The 15,693-nt window shown below is 52.1% G+C and overlaps 1 protein-coding gene across 6 annotated transcripts in view; it reads left to right on the top strand.

Moving 5' to 3' along the window:
- TSKS (testis specific serine kinase substrate) overlaps positions 1 to 9,285 on the top strand; it is a 32,755-nt gene extending 23,470 nt beyond the window's left edge. The window contains exons 3-11 of one of the 6 annotated variants that reach the window (XM_033224123.1): positions 1,146 to 1,241; positions 1,447 to 1,530; positions 2,142 to 2,225; positions 2,820 to 3,112; positions 3,940 to 4,134; positions 4,937 to 5,110; positions 7,009 to 7,144; positions 8,810 to 8,977; positions 9,108 to 9,285. In XM_033224123.1, the coding sequence (XP_033080014.1) occupies positions 1,146 to 1,241; positions 1,447 to 1,530; positions 2,142 to 2,225; positions 2,820 to 3,112; positions 3,940 to 4,134; positions 4,937 to 5,110; positions 7,009 to 7,144; positions 8,810 to 8,977; positions 9,108 to 9,185 (1,308 nt within the window). In that variant the 3' untranslated portion in view covers positions 9,186 to 9,285. Of the gene's footprint in view, positions 1 to 1,145; positions 1,242 to 1,446; positions 1,531 to 2,141; positions 2,226 to 2,819; positions 3,113 to 3,939; positions 4,135 to 4,936; positions 5,111 to 7,008; positions 7,145 to 8,809; positions 9,010 to 9,107 lie in introns of all 6 variants that reach the window. The other 5 variants (XM_033224122.1, XM_033224121.1, XM_033224125.1 and 2 more) reach the window with 5 other exon arrangements.
- The last annotated feature ends 6,408 nt before the right edge of the window (positions 9,286 to 15,693 follow it).

The following is a 15,693-nucleotide window of genomic DNA, read 5'->3' as shown; positions in this document are numbered from 1 at the left end:
GCCCATTTCTGAGACGCGTTTGTCTCACTTGTAAAATAGGCCAAATAACCTCAAAAGGTGTGGTTGTGAAGAATAAAAGACAAGACAAGTGCTTGGTGCATTGCAAGTGCTCAGATCTGAAAAGTGGCTTCCTGGCTGGGCGTGGTGGCTCACGCCTGTAATCCCAGCACTTTGGGAGGCTGAGATGGGCGGATCACGAGGTCAGGAGATTGAGACCATCCTGGCTAACATGGTGAAACCCCGTCTCTACTAAAAATACAAAAAATTAGCCAGGCATGGTGGCAGGTGCCTGTAGTCCCAGCTACTCGGGAGGCTGAGGCAGGAGAATGGCATGAACCCGGGAGGTGGAGGTTACAGTGAGCCAAGAGCGCGCCACTGCAGTCCAGCCTGGGTGACAGAGTGAGACTGTCTCAAAAAAAAAAAAAAAAAAAACACCGAAAAGAAAAGTGGCTTCCTTTGTAATTCACCATTGCCTGGAGAGAGAGCCAGGACATGTGTTTTCAAAGTTCATTTTTTATGCTGTGGACCCCAGGGACTTTTTTTTTTTTTTTAGAGACTTGCTCTGTCACCCAGACTGGAGTGTGGTGGTGGTGCAATCTCAGCTCACTGCAGTACCTGATTCCCAGGTTCAAGCAATTCTCCAGCCTCAGCCTCCCAAGTAGCTGGGATTAAAGGCATGCACCACCTGCCTGGCTAATTTTTGTATTTTTAGTAGAGTTGGGGTTTCACCATGTTGGCCAAGTTGGTCTTGAACTCCTGACCTCAAGTGATCCACCCACCTCGGTCTCCCAAAGTGCTGGGATGACCAGAGTGAGCCACAGCACCTGGCCCCCAAAGACATTTAGCTCAGTGTTTGGTTGAGTTCATCCTTCTTCCTCCACATGTCTGAGCACCCCACCTCCATCCCCCATTCCCTCCTGGATCCTATTTTTCTCCCAGCCCACCGTGAAGAAAGGTCGTTTATCCCCTGGGTTTGCTGCGCAGGAATGCTAAGAATCAGAGGTATAGCTCTTGGCTCCAAGTCACACAGCCATTCCAGGGCAAAATCAAGGTGTAAACACAGCCTCCCAGTTCTGGAATTTTTCTTGGGCTTGGGGCTTGCACCCACACACCATATAACTCACCTGTCTCCCATTCTTCCCCAGAGTGGGGTCAACAGTGGATTGGTCCGCGCCAAAGACTCCATCACCAGCTTGAAGGAAAAGACCACCCGGGTTAACCAGCACGTGCAGACTCTGCAGGTGTGAGGACACCCTATGTCCAACACCTGCCCTTCCTCCAGGGCTAACTTCCCTGCTTGGAGCCTGCCTCCAGTGGAATGCACCCATAGCTCAGTTGGGGAGCTTGAGGCTCAGAAGGGAGAGGAACCTTCCCAGGCCCAGATCTTCTTTTCCACAGGCTGTCCCCTTGTGTCCTTGGCTAACCTCTCCTCCTTCCATGCTCCAGAGTGAGTGTTCTGTGCTGAGCGAGAATCTGGAGAGAAGGCGGCAAGAGGCAGAAGAGTTGGAGGGGTACTGCATTCAACTCAAGGTGAGCCAGTGGGATGCAGGAGTGGGTGGGGAGAGGGGAATGGGAATAAGAAGAGGGTGGAAGAAAGAGGGGAGGAGGCTGGGTGCAGTGGCTCACATCTGTAATCCCAGCACTTCGGGAGGCCGAGGCGGGCAGATCGCCTGAGGTCAGGAGTTTGAGGCAGCCTGGCCAACATGGTGAAACCCCATCTCTACTAAAAATACAAAAATTAGCCAGGTGTGGTGGCGGGCACCTGTAATCCCAGCTACTCGGCTTAGGGAGGAGAATCACTTGAATCCAGGAGGTGGAGGTTGCAGTGAGCCAAGATTGTGCCACTGTACTCCAGCCTGGGTGCTGGAGCAAGACAGTCTCAAAAGAAAAAAAAAAAAAAAAAAAAGAGGGGAGGAATGGAGTGGGTGGATCAACAAGAGGTGGGAGGAAGTGGAGGAATACCACTCTGGCACGTCTGGCTAAGGAGGAAGCCATCCCTTTAGCCAAGGAAATGAGCTGGTGAGTGTGTCTTATATTGAGGGGCTAGGAGGCCTGGAGCCTGTATGGAAATAGACAGGCTAAGGGTTGGGAGGCAGAACTGAAATGGGAAGGCAGGGCCCTCGCCCTGGTGTCTGACCCAGGAGAACTGCTGGAAGGTGACGCGGTCTGTGGAAGATGCTGAAATCAAAACCAATGTCTTGAAGCAGAATTCCGCCCTGCTGGAGGTAAGGACTGGGGGAAGTCCCAGGATTTGTGGGAGGAGGTCATATGCGGGAGGGACTCAAGATACACTTTTAGGTGGAACTCCCCGCCCCAACACCACCACCACACTGCGCCTGCGTGCACACAGTCATCCTTAGAACCCACTGATAAGAGGGATTCAAATGAGGCTCCAACACCCAGATGGGGGACTCTTGCCCTGCAGTCACATTCAGGTCCCAGAAAGAGACTCGAGCTGGACTTCAAGTGAGAAGGCCTGTCCTGTCCACATGCTCACTCATTTTCCAACAAAATGCTGAGAAAGCTTCAGTTGTTCTTGCCAAGTGGCCGGGACTGGTATTTGACGCCTGGAAGGCTTGGAGGGCCAGGTGGATACCTGGAGGCAGGCTGTGGGAGGTTAGCGGGAATTGGAGTCCAACTGGGCCTCAAATGGTGCCTCCCCTCCCTAATGACAGCCAGTGGGACTTCCAACATCCTGTCCCCACAGGCGTTCTACTTCCAATCTTGGGGAGTACTGGAGCAGATTTGGGGGTAGAGGTGGTTGCGGGAGGAAAGCGGCTGGACGCTATGACCCCGTCCTGTCCTCTCTTACCGACCAGGAGAAGCTGCGCTACCTCCAGCAGCAGCTGCAGGATGAGACGCCGCGACGGCAGGAGGCCGAGCTGCAGGAGCCGGAGCAGCAGCAGAAGCCGGAGGCTGGCCTCTCCCGGAACGGCCTGGGCCCCGCCGCCACGTCCCAGGGCTGCCCCGGCCCGCCAGGGAGTCCCGACAAACCTTCGCGGCCTCGCGGCCTGGTCCCCGCAGGCTGGGGAATGGGGCCTCGGGCAGGTGAGGGCCCCTACGTGACCGAGCAGGAATTGCAGAAGGTGTTCACCGGCATCGAGGAGCTGAGGTGGGCAGGACCTAGGGGCGGGGCCTCGGAAACGAGGTGGGCGGGGACTCAGGGGTGGAGCCTCGAGGAGCTGCGGTGGGCGGGACCCAAGGGACGGGGTTCTCAAGGAGAGGCATGGGTGGAGACTCAGGGAGCCTCGTGGAGCTTAGGTGGGCGGTGATATCGGTGGATCCTCGAGAACCTGAGGTGGGAGGGGACATGGGAGGAGCCTCGAGGAACTAAGTTGGGCAGAGGCGAGGAACTAAGTTGGGCAGAGGCGAGGAACTAAGTTGGGCAGAGTCTTCAGGAGCTGCAGTGGGCGGGGACACAGGGGAGGAGCCTCAAAGATTCTAACGGGAGGACGACAAGCCTGGGGTCTCCAAGAGCAGAGGAGGGAGTGCCCCGAAGGCAGTGACCTGAGCAAGGGAGGGACAGAATAATGAATTTTTGAGTTCTGGGCTGCTGGGAGGCAGGTCCAGGCCTGGTGAAACTGAGGTGGGCGGGGCTTGGGAGAGGAGCGGTCCTGGAGGCACCAAGTGGGGCAGCGTAGGGTGGGCAGTGCCTTGGGGGGCAGTGTGTGGAGGAGCCCAGGTAGAGGTTGGGGACCTGACCAGGGAAGGGTCAAGACAGCCAGTAAAGTAAGGGGATAAAGGCGGGGCTCTGGAGGACAGGACCAAATTTCACCAAATGGAGGGTGCAAGAAAATTTGGAGACCTGGGTGGGTCTGGAGCCACCGGCATGGTCTCAGTGGGGCGAGATAGGTGAGTCCTGTTCCGCCTATATCGTGGGGACAGATGGGGACCTGTCCAAGCCTAGCCCCGACCCATTCCCCCTCTCTGCCCCTCCAGGAGAGAGGTGTCCTCGCTGACCGCCCGGTGGCATCAGGAGGAGGGGGCGGTGCAGGAAGCCCTGCGACTGCTCGGGGGCCTGGGCGGCAGGGTCGACGGCTTCCTGGGCCAGTGGGAGCGGGCACAGCGCGAGCAGGCACAGACGGCGCGGGGCTTGCAGGAACTGCGAGGTCGGGCGGACGAGCTGTGTACGATGTAAGGACTGGGTGGCCAGTGCTTGGGAAGACCGGAAAGGGCAGGGCGATCCCAACCCAGGGGCGGGGCCTTGAGGAAAATGGGTAGGCCAATCAGCTATGGCCAGGCATTCAGGAACATATACCGACATGGGGAAACACCAATTAGAGAGCAGGAAGGGTTGCATCAACCCTAATAAGGCCTGAGGGGTGGAATCAATTAGAGAAGGGGTGTGGCCTATACCTTAAAAGGACAAAGGGTGAGGTCAAGAGGGATCCGAGAAAGCCAATTAGAGAACTAGGAGGGGCATTTCAAACAATAATCTACAAAAGGTGGCCCAGTGAGGTGGCTCACGTGTATAATTCCAGCACTTTGGGAGGCTGAGGCGGGCGGATTACTTGAGGCCAGGAGTGCAAGACCAGCCTGGGCAACATAGCGGAGACCCCATCTCTACAAACAATTTAAAAATTAGCTGGGAGTGGTGTGGTGTCACACCATGGTAGTCCTAGCCACTCGGGAGGCTGAGGCAGGAGTGACCGCATGAGCCCAGGAGTTAAAGGCTTCAGAGAGCTATGATGGTGATGCTGCACTCCAGCCTGGGCAACAGAGCCAGACCCTGGCTCAAAATGGTCAATAGATAAATAAAATAACATAACATAAAATAAAATACAAAAAGTGAGGCCAGTCAGAGCAAAGAGGGGAGGGTAGGGTGGAGAATCTCAGACCAGATGGAGACATAAGTGGTGGACTAATAATGGGTGGAGTCTTGCCAGGGTTATACCGCTCAAGAGGGAGCTGGCAGCACTGGTTACTCATGCCTCAGGGTGGAGCGGTCAGCAGTGTCTGTGGCTTCACTGAGGAGCGAACTGGAGGGGCTGGGCCCACTGAAACCCATTCTGGAGGAGTTCGGGCGGCAATTTCAGAACTCTCGAAGAGGGCCTGACCTCTCCATGAACCTGGATCGGTCCCAACAAGGCAACTGTGCCCGCTGTGCCAGGTAATGGGGCTAGGCCTGCCTATGGGAGCCTTGTGGATAGAATATTAAAGGAGATGCGGAAGGAGATGGGACATTAGTGAAGGGTGGGGCGCTGTTCATTTGGGAGACAAGGCATTCCAGTGCATGGTAGAAACAGCCAGTCCTGCTGCACTAGAAGCCTCATTTGTTCCCACTCTACAAGGTAAAATCAGTGTCTTGTGGAACTCAAGAGAAACTTGGTATAGACCGGGCGCGGTGACTCATGCCTGTAATCCCAGCACTTCGGGAGACCAAAGTGGGTGGATCACTTGGTATCAAGAGTTTGAGACCAGCCTGGCCAATGTGGTGAAACCCCGTATCTACCAAAAATACAAAAATTAGCCGGGCGTGGTGGCGTGTACCTGTAATCCCAGCTACTCAGGAAGTTGGGGCATGAAAATCACTTGAACCTGGGAGGCAGAGGTTGCAGTGAGCTGAGATCAGGACACTACACTCCACCCTGGAAGGTAGAGTGAAACTGTGTATCAAAAAAAAAAAAAAAAAAAAAAAAAAAAAAATGCTGGACGCAGTGGCTCATGCCTGTAATCCCAGCACTTTGGGAGGCCAAGACAGGCAGATCACTGAGGTCAGGAGTTTGAGACCAGCCTGGCCAACATGGTGAAACCCCGTCTCTACTAAAAATACAAAAATTAGCTGGGTGTCGTGGTGAGCACTTGTAATTCCAGCCACTCGGGAGGCTGAGGTGGGAGAATCTCTTGAACCTGGGAAGTGGAGGTTGCGGTGAGCCAAGATCACACCATTGCACTCCAGCCTGGGCGACAGCAAGACTCCATCTCAAAAAAAAAAAAAAGAACTTAGTACATTTTGAGCATCGTATTTCCAGTGCATTGTGGGAAGGCTGGGATGTGAACATGAGGGGAGGCAGGGTTTCAGTGCACTGTGGGGGAAGTGAGACCTTGGTGTATTGTGGGAGCCAAGGGATACACCATTTTTGGTCCATTGTGGGAAGGTCTATTGTAGGAAAGGGGGACTCACAATACAACATGAAATCGAGTTTCACTAGTGCATTATGGGAAGCGTTAGTTATAACGGCCTTTCTAAACTCAGGGCTGTCTGGTGCCCTTAGGAATAGTGATTCCGGCCAGGTGCGATGGCTTACGCCTGTAATCCCAGCACTTTGGGAGGCCAAGTGGGAGGATCACCAGAGGTCAGGAGTTTAAGACCGGCCTGGCCAACATGGTGACAACCCATATCCACTAAAAACACGAAAATTAGCTAGGTATGGTGGCAGGTGCCTGCAATCCCAGCTACTCAGGAGGCTGAGGCAGAAGAATCGCTAAATCCAGGAGGCAGAGTTTGCAGTGAGCCCAGATCATGCCACTGTACTCCAGCCTGGGTGACAGAGCAAGACTCCATCTCAAAAAAAAAAAAAAAAAAAAAAGGTCTGGGCCCAGTGGCTCACGCCTGTAATCCCAGCACTTTGGGAGGCTGAGGTGGGCAGATCATGAGGTCAGGAGATCAAGACCATCCTGGCCAACATGGTGAAACCCTGTCTCTACTAAAAATACAAAAATTAGCTTGGTGTGGTGGCACATGCCTGTAGACCCAGCTACTTGGGAGGCTGAGGCAGGAGAATCGCTTGAACCTGGGAGGCAGAAGTTGCAGTAAGCCAAAATCGCGCCACTGCACTCCAGCCTGGGTGACAGAGCAAGACTCCGTCTTAAAAACAACAAGAACAAAAAAGAGTGGTGATCCCAGAGCACTATGGAAACCAAGGGACAGCTGGTGCACAGTCCATGCTGGGAAGGTTGCATAGGGTGCATACTGGAAAGGAGGCCAAATGGAGGCTGTGCAGGTGAGCATGGGGTACCCTGGACTTCGTACTGGACCTCTTTATCTGGTGACCACCCCTCCCCCAGCCAGGGGTCGCAGTTGTCCACGGAGTCCCTGCAGCAGCTGCTGGACCGAGCGCTGACCCCGCTAGTGGACGAGGTGAAGCAGAGGGGCCTGACTCCTGCCTGTCCCAGCTGTCAGAGGCTACACAAGAAGATTCTGGTACCAGGGAATATGGGCCACCATGTCCCACTTTACTTTTCTGTTGGGGCAAGGAGAAGGGAGCCCCGAACTCAAGGGTACTGCTGGTGTGTGGCAGGAAAGGAAGGGCAGAGCTGGGAGCAGCAGGCACTGGGGGAGGACTTGGCCCTAATGCATGGGGAGACGGACAAGCAGTTTGGTGGTGAGTGAGTCACAGGCCAATCATTACGAAACCTCGGAAGGTGGACTTGGGCCTAAAGCATGATGGGACATTGGATCTAGTGCATTGTGGGACACGAGACAGATACCAGTCTAAAGCTTCATGGAATATAGGCCTGATTTTATCTAAATTTTTAGAGAGGCAGTGCATTGTACGAGATCATTGGGGTCAGCTATATTGAGGTAAGATAGGAGACCCAGTGACTGTAGGTCCTAGTTAGCTGATGCGTTATGGGAAATGGAACCACAGCTCTTCCTGGGGCATTGCAGAATACACTCAGCCCAGTAGTTGGTGGAACTTGAGCCCTAGTGCACTGTATTATGGGATATTGACCTAATGTACTATGGGATTATGTTGTAGTGGGTGAGACAGACAAGTGAGGCATTGTAAGACATTGATGTGGCCGAGCTCTACAAATAATACATGAGAGGACGTGGGGCTTGGTGCAGTTGGACATAGAGAACTAGGGCACTAAGGACTGTTTTTTGTTTTCTTTTGTTGTTGTTGTTTGTTTGTTTTGTTTTGTTTTTGAGACGGCATCTCACTCTGTCACCCAGGCTGGAGTGCAGTGGTGCAATCTCAGCTCACTGCAAGCCCCGCCTCCTGGGTTCACGCCATTCTCCTGCCTCAGCCTCCCGAGTAGCTGGGACTACAGGCACCCGCCACCACGCCTGGCTAATTTTTTGTGTTTTTAGTGGAGACAGGGTTTCACTGTGGTAGCCAGGATGGCCTCGATCACCTGACCTCGTGATCTGCCTGCCTCAGCCTCCCAAAGAGATGGGATTACAGGCATGAGCCATCGCGCCCAGCCTTTTTTTTTTTTTTTTTTTTTTTTTTGAGACAGAGTCTCACTCTGTTGCCCCAGGCTGGAGTGCAGTGGCACCGTCTTGGCTCATTGCAACCTCCACGTCCCAGGTTCAAGAGATTCTCATGTCTCAGCCTCCTGAGCAGCCAGGATTACAGGCATATGCCACCACGCCCGGCTAATATTTTACTTTTAGTAGAGATGGGGTTTCACCCTGTTGGCTAGGCTGATCTCGAACTCTTGACCAAAGTGCTGGGGTTACAGGTGTGAGCCACTGCACTCGGCCAGGACTTTTGTGTGAGAGGTGCTGGTCTAATGGATAAGGAGATGTGGGATCTTCTAACTTATGGGATGTAGGAGGCCACCACATGGTAGGATACTGGGGCACATACACATATCAAATGTAGGATAGTTCATGAGCTTAGGAGACAGATGATGGACACTGATTTAGTGCTTGCTGGGACATAGGTCAGTGCATCATGGGACCGACAATAGGACAGACATAGGTTTAGTCCACAACGGAATCGGGAGACCAGTGCATTGTGGGATGCTGGGGTCAGTCTCAAGCTCAAGGCATGATGGGAAACTCTGAGGGAGAAATGTGGGCCCCATGGGACCCTACGCTTTGCCCTCCACAATCCAGCTCCCCCTCCACCCCCAGCCCAGTCCAGCAAGCCCAGCTATGCCTATGCTCCTCTCCCCAGGAGCTGGAGCGCCAGGCCTTAGCCAAACACGTCAGGGCAGAGGCCCTGAGCTCCACCCTTCGGCTGGCCCAAGACGAGGCCCTGCGGGCCAAGAATCTACTGCTGACAGACAAGATGAAGCCGGAGTGAGGAAGGAGGCTGAGGGCGTGGGAGGAGGGTGAGATCTTGGGGAAAGAGCCTGATCTCTCCTTCCACTCGAACACCCCAGCACCTAGCCATGTTGCCATCAACTCCCCACTGCCTCCCCACTGACAGGGAGAAGATAGCCACTCTGGACCATCTATGTTTGAAGATGTGCTCCCTCCACGATCATCTCGGCAACCTGCCACTTGAGGGGTCCACAGGAACAATGGGGGGAGGCAGCAGTGCGGGAACCCCCCCAAAACATGGGGGCTTAGCCCCTGAACAATAAATGGTCCCTCATGCTGGCATGAATTCTGTCTGCTTTTTTGGCACCAGAGGACTAGTGAATTGCCCACACACCATGCACTCCCTCTATGCCCAATGTGATTTATTTATTTTAATTAATTTGATTATTCTTTTTGAGATAGATTCTCGGTCGCCCAGGCTGGAGTGCAGTGTTGTGATCTCGGCTCACTGCAATCTCTGCATCCTGGGTTCAAGCAATTCTCCTGTCTCAGCCTCCCGAGTAGCTGGGACTACATTCGCACACCATCACGCCGGCTAAGTTTTTGTATTTTCAGTAGAAACAAGGTTTCCCCATGTTGCCCAGGCTGGTCTCAATCTCCTGAGCTCAGGCAATCTGCCTCGCCTTGCCTTGTAAAGTGCTGGGATTACAGGTGTGAATCACCGTACCCGGCCCACTGTGATCTATTTAATTTTCAGCAAACAAGATGTCGTGGTCCCCAGAGAGGCGCTAATGGTGGTACAGTTCTTTGAGATGGCAATGGTGGTAGAAACAAGGTTCTGTGGTGTAGTTTGGGTCTGTCAAGTCAACATTTTTTTTTTTTTGAGATGGAGTCTCGCTCTGTCGCCCAGGCTGGAGTGCAGTGGCCGGATCTCAGCTCACTGCAAGCTCCGCATCCTGGGTTCACGCCATTCTCCTGCCTCAGCCTCCCGAGTAGCTGGGACTGCAGGCGCCCGCCACTACGCCCGGCTAATTTTTTGTATTTTTAGTAGAAACGAGGTTTCAGTGTGTTAGCCAGGATGGTCTTGATCTCCTGACCTCGTGATTTGCCCGTCTCGGCCTCCCAAAGTGCTGGGATTACAGGCGTGAGCCACCGTGCCCAGCTAAGTCAACATTTTTTAGGCTGATTATTACTAGATAACTATATTAGTTGTCTATTTTTGTTTTGTTTTGTTTTGTTTTGTTTTTGAGACAGAGTCTCGCTCTGTTGCCCAGGCTGGAGTGCAGTGGCGCCATCTCGGCTCACTGCAGGCCCCACCTCCCAGGTTCATGCCATTCTCCTGCCTCAGCCTCCCGAGTAGCTGGGACTACAGGCAACCGCCACCACGCCTGGCTAAATTTTTGTATTTTTTTAGTAGAGATGCGGTTTCACCGTGTTAGCCAGAATGGTCTCAATCTCCTGACCTCGTGATCTGCCCAGCTCAGCCTCCCAAAGTGCTGGGATTACAGGTGTGAGCCACCGCGCCCGGCTAGTTGTCTATTGTTGTGTAAAAATACCCCATAAGTATTTTTGTTATATGTTTAGTTGCTTAAGATAACAAGCGTATCTCAACTTCTGAAGGTCAAAAATACAATCAGTTAACCTGACTCCCGGGGTTAGCGGATTGGTCCTGGCTCAGACCCCCCATGAAGTTAGAGGCAAGATGTCAGCCAGGACCAGGTGAAGTTAGTTAGAGTCAAGATGTCAGCCAGGACCAGGTGCGGTGGCTCACACCTGTAATCCCAGCACTTTGGGAGGCTGAGGCGAGTGGATTACCTGAGACCAGGAGTTTGAGACCAGCCTGGCCAACATGGTGAAACCCTGTCTCTAATAAAAATACAAAAATTAGCTGGGCACGCACCTGTAGTCCCAGCTACTTGGGAGACTAAGGCACGAGAATCACTTGAACCCGGGAGGGAGAGGTTGCAGTGAGCCGAGATCATGCCACTGCACTCCAGCCTGGGTGACAGAGCAAGACTCCATCTCAAAAAAAAACAAAAAACACTATAACAAGGGCTATGGGAGTTATAAGCCAGGAACCATGGACAAAAACCTATATATGATATATAATAACCACCCATCCATACTGTATGACTCCAACTGTAGGACATTCTGGAAAAGGCAAAACTCTGGAGACGGTAAAAAGATTAGTGTTTGTGGCCAGGTGCGGTGGCTCACGCCTGTAATTCCAGCACTATAGGAGGCCGAGGTAAGTGGACCCTTTGAGGCTAGGGGTTTGAAACAGCCTGGCTGACATGGTGAAACTCCGTCTCTACTAAAAATACAAAAAGTAGCTAGGTGTAGTGGCGCACACCTGTAATTCTAGCTACTTGGGAGGCTGAGGCAGGAGAATCACTTGAACCCGGAGGTGGAGCACCACTGCATTCCAGCCTGGATGACAACGTGAGACGTTGTCTCAAAAACAAACAAACAAACAAACAAACAAACCTGCAGTGTTTGGCAGAGATTGGCGAGGGAGGGACGAACAGGTGGCACACAGAGGATTTTTAGGGCCATGAAACAACTCTGTGTGATACTGTAGTGGTGAAGACATGTCATTATACATTTGTCCAAAATGATGTACAACACCAAGTGTGAACCCTCATGTCAACTATGGACTTTGAGTGATGATGATGTGTCACAGTAAGTTGATCAGCCATAAAAGAATGTACCACTCTAGACCAGGTGCCGTGGCTCACACCTGTAATCCCAGCACTTTGGGAGGCCGAGGTGGGTGGATCACCGGAGGTCAGGAGTCCGAGACTAGCCTGGCCAACATGGTGAAACCCCGTCTCTACTAAAAATACAAAAATTAGCCGGGTGTGGTGGCAGGCGCCTGTAATCCCAGCTGCTCAGGAGGCTGAGGCAGGAGAATCTCTTGAACCTGGGAGGCGGAGGTTGCAGTGAGCCGAGATCGCACCACTGCACTCCAGCCTGGGCGACAGAGCGAGACTCTGTCTTGAAAACAAAACAAAACAAAACAAAAAAATGTACCACTCTGGTGGAGGATGTTGATAGTGGGAGAAGAGGTGCATGTGTCAGGGAAAGGGGTACATGGAACTTTCCACTCAATTCTGCTGTAAATCTAAAACCGCTCTAAAAATTAAAGTCTCTTAAAAATCCTGCCCCGGCAAGGTGCAGTGGCTCATGCCTGTTAATCCCAGCACTTTGGGATCCACCACCAAGGTGGTGGATCACTTGAGCCCCAAGAGTTTGTGGCTAGCCTAGGGAACATAGCAAGATCTCATGTATACAGATAAAACAAAAACAGAAACATTTAGCTGGGTGTGGTGGGGCACGCCTGTAGTCCCAGCTACTTGGGTGGCTGAAGTGGGAGAATCGCTTCAGTCTGGGAGGTGGAGGTTATACTGAGCTATTATTTCGACATTGCACTCCAGTCTGGGTGACAGAGCAAGAGACTGTCTCAGAAAAAGAAAGAGAGGAGAGGAGAAGTGGGGTGGGGAAAGAGCAGGGGAGGGGAGGGGGAGAGGAGGGGAGAGGAGGGGAGAGGAAGGGAGAGGAGGGGAGAGGAGGGGAGTGGAGGGGAGTGGAGGGGAGGGGGAGAGGAGGGGAGAGGAGGAGAGTGGAGGGGAGGGGGAGAGAAGGGGGAGAGCATGGGGAGAGGATGGAGAGAGGATGGGGAGAGGAGGGGAGAGGAGGGGAGAGGAGGGGAGAGGAGGGGGAAGGAAGGAAGGAAGGAAGGAAGGAAGGAAGGTAGGTTAAGTCAGCAGAAGCAAAAAAACGATAGATTTATTTTTTTATTATTTATTTATTTATTTATTTTTTTTTTTTTTGAGATGGAGTCTTGCTCTGTCACCCAGGCTGGAGTGTAGTGGCGTGATCTTGTCTCACTGCAACCTACGCCTCCCAGGTTCAAGAGATTCTCCTGCCTTACCCTCCCGAGTAGCTGAGACTACAGGAGCGTGCCACCAGGCTTGGCTAGTTTTTTGTATTTTTTTAGAGTCAGGGTTTCACCGTATTAGCCAGGATGGTCTGGATCTCCTAACCTCGTGATCTGCCCACCTCAGCCTCTCAAAGTGTTGGGATTACAGGCGTTAGCCACTGTGCCCGGCCTGGCCTATTATTTATTTACTTATTTATTTATTTGAGACAGAGTCTAGTTCTGTCACCCAGGCCGGAGTGCTGTGGCATGATCTCAGCTCACTGCAACCTCCTTCTCCCAGGTCAAGCGATTCTCCAGCTCAGCCTACCCAGTTACTGGGACTACAGGCGCCCGCCACCACGCCCAGCTAGTATTTTTAGAGATAGGGTTTCACCATGTTGACCACCCTGGTCTCAAATTCCTGACCTCAAGTGATCTGCCCACCTTGGCCTCCCTAAGTGCTGAGACTGTGAGCCTGAGCCCCCACGCCGGCCAAAAACCAATAGATTTAGAAACCCAAAGATGGCAGAAGTTGAAATGGCCAGATGCAAACCTCAGAACCTAAGTTAATTTAGAACAAGATGCTGGACTAATGCTATTACATTTTGGCATTCTTTTTTATTTTTATTTATTTATTTTTTTTGAGATGGAGTCTCGCTCTGTCACCCAGGTTAGAGTGCAGTGGCCCGATCTCGGCTCACTGCAAACTCCGCCTGCCGGGTTCATGCCATTCTCCTGCCTCAGCCTCCGGAGTAGCTGGGACTACAGGCGCCCGCCACATTGCCCGGCTAGTTTTTTGTATTTTTAGTGGAGATGGGGGTTTCATCGTGTTAGCCAAGATGGTCTCGATCTCCTGACCTCGTGATCCGCCCGTCTCGGCCTCCCAAAGTGCTAGGATTACAGGTGTCAGCCACCGCAGCGGCCTATTTTGACATTCTTTCTAAAATCAACCTGGAGGAAATAGGAAGAAGAGAGTGAGAATTTTTTTTTTTTTTTTTTTTTAAGAGACAGTCTTGCTCTGTTGCCCAGGCTGGAGTTGAACGCTGCAACCACAGCTCACTGCAGCCTTGAACTCCTGGGCTTCAGCGATCCTTACACTTCAGCCAAGTAGCTAGGAATATAGGTGCGTGCCACCATGCCTGGCTAATTTTTATAAGTTTTTTTGTAGAGGCAAGGTCTTCTATAGAGTGGCAGTGTTTTCAGTATTCGTCTTCTTCTTCTTCTTCTTCTTCTTCTTTTTTTTTTTTTTTTAAGACAGAGTCTTGCTCTATTGCCCAGGCTGGAGTACAGTGGCACAATCTCAGCTCACTGCAACCTCCATCTTCCAAGTTCAAGCGATTCTCCTGCCTTAGCCTCTCAAATAGCTGGGACTAAAGGCATGTGCCACCACACCTGGCTAATTTTTTTGTATTTTTAGTAGAGATGGAGTTTCACCATGTTAGTCAGGCTGGTCTCGAACTCCTGACCTCAAATGATCCACTCGCCTCGGCCTCTCAAAGTGCTGGGATTATAAGCGTGAGCCACCATGCCCAGCCTTCTTTATTCTTTTTTATTTTTTAATTTTAAAAATATTTGAAAAATTGAGCCTGGCACGGAGGCTCATGCCTGTAATCCCAGCACTTTGGGAGGACGAGGTGGGCAGATCAAGAGGTCAGGAGTTCGAGACCAGCCTGACCAACATGGTGAAACCCCGTCTGTGCTAAAAAATACAAAAATTAGCCAGGTGTGGTGGCGCATGCCTGTAATCCTAGCTACTCAGGAGGCTGAGGCAGGAGAATTGTTTGAACCTGAGAGGCAGAGGTTGCAGTGAGCCGAGATTGCACCATTGCATTCCCACCTAGGCAACAGAGTGAGACTCCGTCTCAAAAAAAAAAAAAAAAATTGAAAAATTGAGACGGGGCCGGGCACGGTGGCTCACGCCTGTAATCCCAGCACTTTGGGAGGCCGAGGCGGGCGGATCATGAGGTGAGGAGATCGAGACCATCCTGGCTAACACAGTGAAACCCCGTCTCTACTAAAAATACAAAAAATTAGCCGGGCGTGGTGGTGGGTGCCTGTAGTTCCAGCTACTCGGGAGGCTGAGGCAGGAGAATGGCGTGAACCTGGGAGGCAAGCTTACAGTGAGCCGAGATTGCGCCACTGCACTCCAGGCTGGGCGACAGAGCGAGACTCCGTCTCAAAAAAGAAGAAAAAAAAAAAGAAAAATTGAGACAGGGTCTCACTATGTTGCCCAGGCTTGTTTGGAACTCCTAGACTCAAGGAACCCTCCTGCCTTGGCCTCCCAAAGTGCTGGGATTATAGGCATGAGCCACTGTGCCCAGCCTGACAATGTTTTCTTTATATCCAGGGCTTTTCGCCCAAGGATTTAATACCCCTCCCGGCTAGTACACCTCTGAGCTCAGAGGGAAAGCACAGAGTTAGATATTTCCCTCCATAAAAGACAAAATAGGGAACTGGCATTTCCTCAAAGTAAAAATACCCTCTCTAACAGACAGAATATACCTGGAAATACCCTCTGTGTCTGGCAGAATAGCTGATTTCTTCAGGTGAAAATGAGGCAATAGGCCAGGCGCGGTGGCTCATGCCTGTAATCCCAGCACTTTGGGAGGCCGAGGCAAGGAGATCACTGGAGGTTAGGAATTTGAGACCAGCTTAGCCAACATGGTGAAACCCGGTCTCCACTAAAAATACAAAACTTCGGCCGGGCGCGGTTGCTCAAGCCTGTAATCCCAGCACTTTGGGAGGCCGAGACGGGTGGATCACGAGGTCAGGAGATCGAGACCATCCTGGCTAACACGGTGAAACGCCATCTCTACTAAAAAATACCAAA

This window comes from Trachypithecus francoisi, unplaced genomic scaffold (assembly GCF_009764315.1).
Source record: "Trachypithecus francoisi isolate TF-2019V2 unplaced genomic scaffold, Tfra_2.0 Lachesis_group12, whole genome shotgun sequence".
NCBI classification, from domain to species: domain Eukaryota; kingdom Metazoa; phylum Chordata; class Mammalia; order Primates; family Cercopithecidae; genus Trachypithecus; species Trachypithecus francoisi.
Note: the sequence above shows the minus strand (reverse complement) of the source record. Positions and strands in the feature narration are given on the sequence as shown.